At 39.3% G+C, this 11060-nt stretch overlaps 1 protein-coding gene across 1 annotated transcript; it reads left to right on the top strand.

The window, feature by feature from the left end:
• Nucleotides 1-16: 16 nt before the first annotated feature.
• LOC124267086 (39S ribosomal protein L11, mitochondrial-like) lies at nt 17-3846 on the top strand. The gene is made up of 4 exons (XM_046701921.1): nt 17-190; nt 1115-1210; nt 1676-1769; nt 2860-3846. The coding sequence occupies exons 1-4, from the start codon at nt 50-52 to the stop codon at nt 3120-3122; spliced, it is 594 nt and encodes a 197-aa protein (XP_046557877.1). The 5' UTR covers nt 17-49; the 3' UTR covers nt 3123-3846.
• The last annotated feature ends 7214 nt before the right edge of the window (nt 3847-11060 follow it).

Genomic DNA, 11060 nt, shown 5'->3' with positions numbered 1-11060 from the left:
CATTCCTACCAGGGTACAAGGAGAAGGGCAGATAACTCAGCGCGCACACATGGCTTCGAAAGGAGTAAGAAAGGTTGCAAGAGCAGCCAAGAAACTAGGACCAAAGGTTGTTCATCCCCCAATTTTGAAAACAGACATCCCTGCAGGTCAGGCTGCAGCTGCTCCACCTTTAGGCCCCCAACTTGGTCAGGTAAATATCAGTATCAGTTTAACATCATGAAGCGATATCCACAGTGGGCTTGTTAACGGGTGTTAATGTGTCAATTGTAGTTCTTGCTTATAGGTGTGAAGATTAAAATGAATTGATGATAACCGCAAATTTATAGTTTACAGAGTTATCTCACTGGGCCCTTCTCGCTGAAGGAGTGGTACTGAAAATTAAGGCCCAAGTTAAGACTTAGTATGAATTTAGCTACGATAGGGCCGTGTCAGTGTCTTGACTGGAAAATTGAGTTACTGGTTATGATTGTGATGATGGGAATACTTCAACAGGGTTGTAGTCAAAAGGGCCAAAGGACAAAAGGGCAAAAGGAAAGTCAAAAGGGCCATAGGTAAAAAAAGAACATACAAACTAATATATATTTTATGTTTTATTATATTAATATTTATTATTAATATTTATATTTGTATCAATATGTAAAAAGTAACAAAAGTAATAATTTTAGTGTGATCATCATACACTCGACAGTTGAGTGGTTCAAATGGTGGTTCAAGTGGTTCAAATGTTCACCACAGACATCATCATCTTACTATTTTCTAAAATAGGATCAGAACTACTGCAACAACATGTAATGAATTTCTTTTAATCTTACTATTTTCTAAAATAGGATTAGAACTACTGCAACAACATGTAATGAATTTCTTTTAATCTTACTATTTTCTAAAAGTTTGGCCCTTTTGACTTTCTGTTGGTCCTTTTGACTTTCCTTTGGCCCTTTTGACTATTTCAATTTTGGCCCTTTTGTCCTTTGGCCCTTTTGACCTGTTCCCCTTCAACCATTCACTTCGGTCGTGTTAATCATGCAAAATGGTTACACCCACTATATACTTAAAATGTCTTTTGTGGTTTTGTCAGTGTTGACACACATGTGCATCATGTATTCTCTGATTCCAGGTTGGCATCCAGATAGCTCCATTCTGCAAGGAATTTAATGAAAGGACAAAGGATATCAGGCCTGGCATACCACTGCCAACTAGAGTCAGAGTTAATGTAAGATGTTTACCTATCTTGCTTACTGTTTTCAAGAATGAAAATAAACTTATTATTGTTAATTTTGTAAAGATTGGATTTTCCAAAGCAGGCCAGTTATGACGTGCCACATAGTCACTACTGCCAGGGGTAGACTGGGGTAATAGGTCTTCACTGAATTAGAAATTGACAGCAATTTCTCTTATGTCCAAATTTCACAGAAGCATAATGTTAGTATTTTCTGAAAGCTTATCCTATGGATATTTACAACACAGGTACATTTCAGGTACATTATTAGTATTCGATAAAGTCTTTTTAGAACTGTATTTAATAAAAGTTAATTAAACATATTTAATGAAGAACTAATCATGCTGAAGATGTTTACCCTTTGGAACAATGCCACTAGTTGAAATATATACTTTTAAGCTATGCACACATGGACACACCTTGTAAATGATATATATTTCATGTAAACCCATTTTTCAGCCTGACAGATCATTTGACATCACAATCCACCAGCCACCAGTCTCATACTTCCTAAAGCAGGCAGCAGGGGTGAAGATTGGAGCCAGGAAACCAAGTAATGGAATTTTCAGTTATGTTCCTAAGAGTTTAGAATGTTAGCCATGACTTGGTTTTTAATAAATGGTCTTAAAATGACATGCAACATGTTGTGAAGATCTGTATACTCTTTGCTGTGCTAGGGGTGGTGGGGTAGCCTAGTGGTTACCGTGTTTGCCTGTCACACCGAAGACCCGGGTTCGATTCCCCACATGGGCACTATATGTGAAGCCCATTTCTGGTGTCCCCCACTGTGATATTGCTGGACTATTGCTAAAAGCATGTAAAACCATACTCACTCACTTTGCAGTGATAGGATCTGCTAATCAAGTGTTTCATTCCCAGATATTATCTTGTGTTTGTAGGTCGTACACCCAGGTCTATGTCTTGTCTCACATCATTCGGAAGTAAAAAGATATGTCTTGAAACACTGACAAAACTCGAAACAGATATTATATCTTGCACTGTGCAGTTTATCAGTATAACTGAGTTCAGGTAAAAAAGAAACTGTCACACTGATTGACACCAGTGATCTTGCTAATGTGTAGAGCCAATGACATGCTCATATTCATAAGCAATGTCAAAGAAGTTTCTTTACCTGATGCATAATGCAAAGGTGCCAGCCATTATTCTATTAAACTTGTCTTTCCTAAAACAATTCACAAGGAATTTACATGCATAAATTATTATGGTGATGAAATTGTTAATGCACTAGTGAAATGTAGCCCCCATTGCGGGCGATGGGGTAGCCCAGTGGTCAAAGCGTTCACTCGAGGACCCGGGTTCGATTCCCCACATGGGTACATAATGTGAAGCACATTTCTGGCGTCCCCTGTCGTAATATTGCTGGAATATTGCTAAAAGTGGTGTAAAAGGAAACTCTCTCACTACTGACTAATGAGAGTTATACTTTAGATTCATGTTGTGTCAAAATATCCACTACTCTGTGATGCAAGATATCCAATACATTGTTATGTTAATACACACTGTAGAGTTGATGTTTGTGCACACAGGGAACTACTGTCAACATGTAATCTTTTTCTCATGAAATTACTCCAAAGATTCAATGAGGGTTGACATCTCTGATAAGAAATGTTTTGCTGTTGCAGGTCGTGAAATAGCTGGGAAAGTGTCTTTGAAACATGTTTATGAAATTGCGCAGATCAAGTCTCAGGACCCAACCTTTAAGTTTGTGAATATGGAGACAGTGTGTAAATCAGTAATTGGTCAGGCCCACAGTATGGGCATTGAGGTGGTGAAGAAGCTGGAAGTAGATGATTACGCACAGTTCCTAGAAGAGCGGAAATTAGAAGTTGAGGAACAGGACCAGAAGCTGGAAGAGGCAAGGCAAAGCAAAATGCTTAGGTTGTAGCAGACATCAACGTCTGTGATAGATGGGAATTGTTTAGCCTGTTCAGATCCACAAGCTGGTTTCTTGGAATTCCTTGGAGATACGGGGAGAATTCATGTCGTTTTGGGATTCAACAAATATCACCTTTCATAACACAGCATCTGTTCAGAGATCTATACAAAAGCTCATATCATTTAATAGGAATTCTTCATGTTCTTTGATCTTCATCAGAAGAAAACTGGAGAAATGTGTGTTTTCAGATGCATTTAGTAGGTTTTGATCAGAACTGAGTTGTTATATGTGAGAATGTCAAATTGTGTGCATATATTGAGCAAGAGGAGTTTGGGTCACCTAATGTTATGAGACTACAACTTCAATGGCTCATGTTGTTAGATTTTGATTAGTGTGAGAATGTTACAAAGATTCAGCTCTGTTAAGGCTGGTTCTCTGAAATAGTTGCATTTACCTATCATTTCTTTGTGATGAAACATTTCCTGATAACATGCCAACATTTATCTTAATAACATCTAAATTATCTTTAGTATTTACAGATGCTATTTAGTTGCACATATAATTAAGACTACCAGCAAGAGTGAAAATAATTGATTTTGCTGGTAATAAAGATAATTAAATTGAAAGCCTTGTAAGCATGTAGTAGGAATTCTATGCAGTCTGTTGTGATTATTACTCAAGTTTGTGTGAAAGAATAGTGTGTGTGTGTCTCAATAAACATACTATCTACTAAGTTGTTTTCAGTCACTATTTACAATACATAATTATAGCCAGTGTCATGTTCATGACATGTCCAGCTGGAAATATGACCAATGAACATATGTCGACAAGTCTTGCCTTACACCTTCAAAGTCTTCACAAGTAGTTGATAATGTCATATTTTTAATACAAGAACAGAACTATTTGCACATCAAATGAGTGTTGCACTTGCTATGACCATGAACCTAACAAAGTTCAATACAAAAAAAAAAGAAATCTTGTTCTTTTTCACAGAGATCGTCCTTTGGGTACATATACTGATATGCATTTTCTGCGGCTGAAAATGTCATGTGACAGTTGTATCAATGTTTTAATAAAAAATATTGAAACAATAAATAAAAATCTTTTTTTATCTTTTATGCGGCCCCCACCACGTGGAGTTACCTCCCTGCTACGCATGCGCAGCCAACCAGGTAAGCACCTAGGCCCGTATCATCATTCCTTCTGCTGAATAAATCAGTGAACAGAATTGCGGGGAGGTGGGTGGCCCTACCCCAAGGACAATTCTCTTCAAAGAATTGGAAACCTCTACAGGTTTAGCTAATTCTTTTTCATAGAGATCCGGGGGGATAGGAGGAGGATAGACTCCCGGAGGATAGGGAGGAGGGAATTCTGTCAAAGTACACATAAAACAGCGATCGTTAGGAAGAAAGTAACAACGCATACAACAGTCCTGTCCCAAAGCTTCCACGATAATGGGAGGGTAACCAACAGGGAGGAAAGGACCTCCATAAGTTAAGCAAAGCAATTGAAGCTCTGGGACCGTGACAGGTGAGTGTTGGAACGATCGCAATTCTGTCTTTATGACCCCCACATAAGACTTAGTTATTTACAGGCATCTATGACAAAGCTGGAATATTGCAGCATTGAACAACACTCAAATAGGGAATTTGGGTACAGAGCTTCAGTGAAGCTTTGCCCCCAAACTTATGAAGTAAGTACTACAGTCCTACGAGGATAGGGAGGAGGGAATTCTGTCAAAGTACATATAAACAGCGATCGTTAGGAAGAAAGTAACAGACGCCCACAACACTCACCTGTCCACGTGTCCCAAAGCTTTCATAATGGGAGGGTAACCAACAGGGAGGAAAGTACTGAGATCTGACCTCATAAGTTAAGCAAAGCAATTCGGAAGCTCTGGGACACGTGACAGGTGAGTGTTGTGGTGTCTGTTATTTTCTTCCTAACGATCGCTATTTATGTGTACTTTGACAGAATTCCCTCCTCCCTAGCCTCCGTCCTTGGGAGTCTGAGTTAATGCATATATGTACCCCAAGGACGATCTCTATGAAAAAGAATTAGCTAAACCTGTAGAGGTTTCCAATTCTTTGAAGAGAATTGTCCTTGGGGTAGGGCCACCACCTCCCCGCAATTCTGTTCACTGATTTATTCAGCAGAAGGAATGATGATACGGGCCTAGGTGCTTACCTGGTTGGCTGCGCATGCATAGCAGGGAAGTAACTCCACATGGTGGGGGCCGTATAATAGATAAAAAATATTTTTATTTATTGTACAATATTTTTATTAAAACATTGATACAACTGTCACATGACATTTTCAGCAGCAGAAAATGTATATATGTACCCCAAGGACGATTCTCTTCAAAGAATTGGAAACCTCTACAGGTTTAGCTAAATTCTGCTGTATTGTTGAATACTGATGACAAATGGGTATCTGGTGGTCAGACTCAGTGACAGAGTTGACAGTGTGTCGCCACCCAAGCTGAGTTGATCGTTGCTCAGAACTATCACTGGATTGTCTGGTTCAGACTTAGTTATTTACAGGCATCTATGACAAAGCTGGAATATTGCAGCATTGAACAACAAACAAAATGGGGAATTTGGGTACAAACTTTCAGTGAAGCTTTTGCCCCCAAAAGTATGAAGTAAGTACTACAGTCCTACAATAACACTGCACACATATTCAGCTATAAAGCAAAACTCTTAATTACTGGTATGATCAAATGGAATGATCAAACAAGTCTTCAGTCCCTGTTGATATTGCATTCACCGATCTCCATCAGTTATTAGGGCTCCTTTGCCTTTAGGCAGGAGACCTATTGTAATCGCTCGTGTTTTATTATTATTATTATTATTATTATTATTATTTATTCTTCCGCCGTATTTTGTAACAGAGCTACAGAGAGCACCGCTGGACAGAATGCCTTGACAAAAATCACCCAGATGCCCACCGAGGTGTAGATATCGCGCTTTAAAATCTCTAGGCTGTAGGCCCAATAGCAAAGGGCAGATAATTCAAAATTAATTCAAAAATTTCAATTTCAAATTCAAATATCTCCAAAACTAATGCTCCAATGTGTGCCAAAGTACTTGAGCAGATGCTAATCAAAATGCCTACAATTTCGCCTGGACGGCTCAAAGTCGCTAAAATGCACCGTTTGGACGCTATTTGGGATTGAAGTTTTGTTGATGTTTTTCAGCAAAATCCTGACTGCATACCTCCCAAAATGTGCTGCACTAAAACTACAAGGGCTACGGCTTTCAAACGTTGCATACTTTGTGTCTATGCATGTTTCTACACAGTAGCATCGTCAAATGTGCCTATGTTTATATGATGGCCGCCATATTGACGCTACTTTTTGGGCAAAAGTTGTCTTCAAAAACTTTCACGGGCTACTTTGCTATTTTGTGCCAAACGAAACTTACCACATACAACACTTTAAACGCTTGTTCTGAAGTTGCCTTTGGTTGTTGAACATTTTCTGTTCTTGGTCCTATGTCAAAAGTCACGTGATGCGGCGGCCATATTGGATTGAAGATGTTTATCGGAAATTTGCAGATTTTGTTGGGTAGGCATTTTTCGCAATCCATAACTGTGAATGTATGAACTGCAGAACGCTGTAAATGTGCAGATATACAATATATACCTCAAATATTAATGCCCATAAGCTATGTTGCGATATCTTGATTAGTTACGGATATCTAGATGTTTGCTTCTGTTGTTTATTTTGTACTAAAATGTATTTTCAAAAAATCGCAGCGTCATAACTATTTCAACTATGCAGCTAGAATCTGGCAGTACATAGTAACTAAGTGTGTTGAACATTTTTCGTTCTTGGGTGTATGTCAAAATGTGTATTGCTTGGCGGCCATATTGGAATTCGGGTCAGATTCTGATGATACTACATTATAAACAGCATAGCTTCTCAAGTTCTGCACAGAAGGCAGTAAAACTTGGCAGTATGCATCAACATAAGATGCTTAACATTTCGTGTTCTTACATGCATATCAAAGTTTGATCGTTTGTCGGCCATATGGCATTGCAAAAATTGCAGAAATGCATTCACGAGTCCAAAGCGGCATAAAAACAGCATATAACTCCACCACTATTGCCCCAATCGCTTCCATATTTGGTATGTGACTTGGTCATGAGATGCCGATCATTTTGTCTGGTTGTCCCAGAGCGATATCTCTAGCCGTTTGGCGCCATCTTGGATTGAAGTTTTCATTTATCAGGTTGCCATAGCAACAAAAGTTGAAATTCAAATGATTTGATTTTTACATCATCGTTAGGCACAGTCAAAGGGAATGCTGTGTGCAAAATCTCAACTCTGTGCGTTTTACAGTTTCGAGATACTAACTATACAGTATTTTGACGGACAGACATGCGGACAGTAAAGGCGGACATATTTGTCACTAAATCTGACCGGGCATATGATACATCGGGTCATCTGGGGCAAAACAGAAACACTAATTCCTGTCACCCTAGAGGTAATAACAACGAGCGTCTTAGCTCGCCAAAAAGCGATGTTTTTGTCTTGTAGGACGGACCAGTCAAATGACCTTGACCCCTGTGACCTTGGTGACCTTGACCATTAGAAAGCATTTTCGACATACTATCAAGTTTCGGGGTCAAAGGCCGAAAAACTCAAAAATAACGATTTTTAATTAGGGCTCCTTTGCCTTTAGGCAGGAGACCTATTGTAATCGTTCGATGTTTTATTATTATTATTATTATTATTATTATTATTATTTATTTCTTCCGTATTTTGTAACAGAGCTACAGAGAGCACCGCTGGACAGAATGCCTTGACAAAATCACCCAGATGCCCACCGAGGTGTAGATATCGCTCAGCTTTTAAAATCTCTGGGCTGTAGGCCCAATAGCAAAGGGCAGATAAAATGCCTACAATTTCAGCCTGGACGGCTCAAATTCGCTAAAATGCACCGTTTGGGCTATTTGGGATTGAAGTTTTTGTTGATGTTTTTCAGCAAAATCCTGACTGCATACCTCCCAAAATGTGCTGCACTAAAACTACAAGGGCTACGGCTTTCAAACGTTGCATACTTTGTGTCTATGCATGTTTCTACACAGTAGCATCGTCAAATGTGCCTATGTTTTATATGATGGCCGCCATATTGGCCAGCTACTTTTTGGGCAAAAGTTGTCTTCAAAACTTTCTCGCGGGCTACTTTGCTGGTATTTTGTGCCAAAGCGAAACTTACCACATACAACCGAAAACGCCTTGTTCTGAAGTTGCCTTTGGTTGTTGAACATTTTCTGTTCTTGGTCCTATGTCAAAGACCACTGCAAAGCTCTGGCTTTCAAAACTTTGAAGAAGCGCCATAAAATTTACTGATCAAAACATCTGATTCAGCATTATCCATGTGGATAAAGCGATATGGGAGCTAAAAGGGAAAAAAACTGTTTGAGGCGTGCCCCAAATGAAAGAAAAGAGTGCCAAACACAAACTGACCCTCAGCTCCAGGCAAGAACAGCGAAGCGTCAACATAAAAGTTTTTTTCCAACAACATTACCAGTCATCGTAAAATAATAATGCTTACATTCCAAAAACCGTAAGTTTAGGACAGATTTCTTGAAATGAGGGACTTCTTTATATCACCGGCCGGCGAGGGATACATTGCGAATGTGTCATAAGTTTTATGACGACATTTCTGCGGCACGGCAGATTACCCGATGCAAAACATCGCGACAGTCTGAAGGAAACGCATAGGGCGATATCTCCTATAAAAGAGACTACCACTGCAAAGCGTGGTCCGCGATGCAGATATGGGAGGCGATGTCGAATTTCAATTGACAATGGCGAGCTAGCGCTACACAAATTAAAAATACACTGCAGTACAGGTGCTGCTATCCCTTCATTGTAATTCAATTTTTGTAAGGGTTATGTCTTTAGGCAGTATTTAAAGATCGTGGCAATGATTGAGCGCGTTCGGGTCCGGAGCAGATTTGTAGCTGTAATGGTCTAAGGAGACTCTGGTCTAGCTGAAGTAAGCGCTTCAATGAAATGGTTCAACAACGACAGCCGGCGACTTTGCAATGCCCGAAGAGTAATATCGCTTTGCTGGCAGAAGTGATTGCTGTTTACGTGGTTTTCAGAAAACTTCATAAGAGTGGCCTGTATCGAGTTTAGATTTATGTTTCAGTGCATACCCATGCTCGATTCACGCAGATTCCGGTTACAACAGATCGAGTGTAAGTGTAAAATTGTAATGGATGCTGATGCAAAACTACTGAAATTACCTTAACAACAATGTAATCACGAGTTCATTCGCGTGAGCGTGAGTGTAGTGAGTTTGGTTTGCGCCACACTCCAGCCAATATTCAAAGCTGTATGTCCGGTCTGTAGTAATCGGAGTCATCAGGAATTTGTCAGCCACATGTGTGATCATTGCTGTCTTCTTCAGCTGTTTTGCCAGTTTCTGTCAGAAAATTTGTGACAAACCATTAATATCCTAACTTCAGTAACTAAAGATCTATACATGCAAGCATCATAGAATATGCTTAATTGGATATAGGTATCATTTGTTATCCATGGCACATATACAATCAGTAACAAAAATGAAATATATACACAATTAAATATGACTACGAAAATAGATTAAAAGTATAAGTGAAACCGCATACACCTCCGATCAGCTATAAAGACCAGATCATCATCATCATCATCATCATCATCATCATCATCATCAATACATCTTTGCTTCATGGATGGACAGAAGTAATATGGTAGCAATAATGTGTGAGAAAGTGGTTGGCGATAAATCTTAATGCATTGCTCACCTCCTTTCCCTTTGCTTCACATCATCCAAGAAATGCATATGAACTCTTGAAGACTGAACATATTTCCCTGATGATCATCAGAGCCTCGGGTCCTTGTAACCTGCAGAAAATCACAGTTCTTCAACACTACAGAGTAACTGTTTTGTTTGCCTAAAGCATCGGAGACCACGCACACAGGAGATTCTTTTTCCAGAGATGCGTCAGCAGGGGTACATATATACATTTTCTGCGCTGAAAATGTCCTTAACGGTGCAGCCCATCAATGTTTTTAATAAAATATTGTACAATAAATAAAATCTTTTATTTATTATCGGCCCCACCTCGTGGAGTTACACTCCGTTAGCATCTTTCTTCAGGTAAGCACCTAGGCCCGTATCATCATTCTTCTGCTGTACTTTTAATACCCGGATGTGTGGGGCAGAGCTGGAACTCCTTCAATCTTTCAAAGTTTAAAGAGGATAATGTCTGGGGCTTCACCACCTGTATGTATGGTCTTTATTTTGTCCTTGAAAGGAACAGTAAACTTTCTGCGATTCGGTTGTCTATAATTGTGACTTTGTATTAATTATTTTCCTTCTTTCCGTGGTTTCACATGCGTGTTGCTGCTATTCCATGGCGGGGAAGTTTAGCGTGCCGCGTGGTTGTAATATTGCGTTTAACCAACTATTTCTTCCCGTGAATTAGCATTCACGTAATTTTTCAATGTTTATGCATTAGTATATTATGCTGCTGGTCAGCTGTTAGCTACATAACTGGCGTGTTTGCTTCCAGGCATTTACGGTTGTACTTTGTCTCGCGGGCAAAGTATTCCCCATGCCAACAGTCATGAATAGTGTCTGGTATGTGCCTTGAAAAGTATAACCCTGACGTGCGAGAGATATGTATGGGCTTCTCCCAGCCCCCAGAGATAACAGATGCTAAAAATATTTTTATTTATTGTACAATATTTTATTAAAAACATTGATACAACTTTAATATGACATTTTCAGCAGCAGCAAAATGTATATATATACCCAAGGACGATTCTCTTCAAAGAATTGGAAACCTCTACAGGTTTAGCTAAATTCTGCTGTATTGTTGAATACTGATGACAAATGGGTATCTGGTGGTCAGACTCAGTGACAGAGTTGACAGTGTGTCGCC

The sequence above is a fragment of the Haliotis rubra genome, unplaced genomic scaffold, assembly GCF_003918875.1.
Source record: "Haliotis rubra isolate DU_JTF1 unplaced genomic scaffold, ASM391887v1 Scf13, whole genome shotgun sequence".
NCBI classification, from domain to species: Eukaryota; Metazoa; Mollusca; class Gastropoda; order Lepetellida; family Haliotidae; genus Haliotis; species Haliotis rubra.
This window is presented reverse-complemented; position numbering and strand designations above follow the sequence as displayed.

Excerpts from the sequence above, each read along its gene's own strand:
- LOC124267086 (XM_046701921.1), top strand. The coding sequence starts at position 50 with ATGGCTTCGAAAGGAGTAAGAAAGGTTGCAAGAGCAGCCAAGAAACTA. Across the intron at positions 1,211-1,675 it reads CAACTAGAGTCAGAGTTAAT|CCTGACAGATCATTTGACAT; the intron begins GTAAGATGTTTA and ends CCCATTTTTCAG. Across the intron at positions 1,770-2,859 it reads GATTGGAGCCAGGAAACCAA|GTCGTGAAATAGCTGGGAAA; the intron begins GTAATGGAATTT and ends TTGCTGTTGCAG.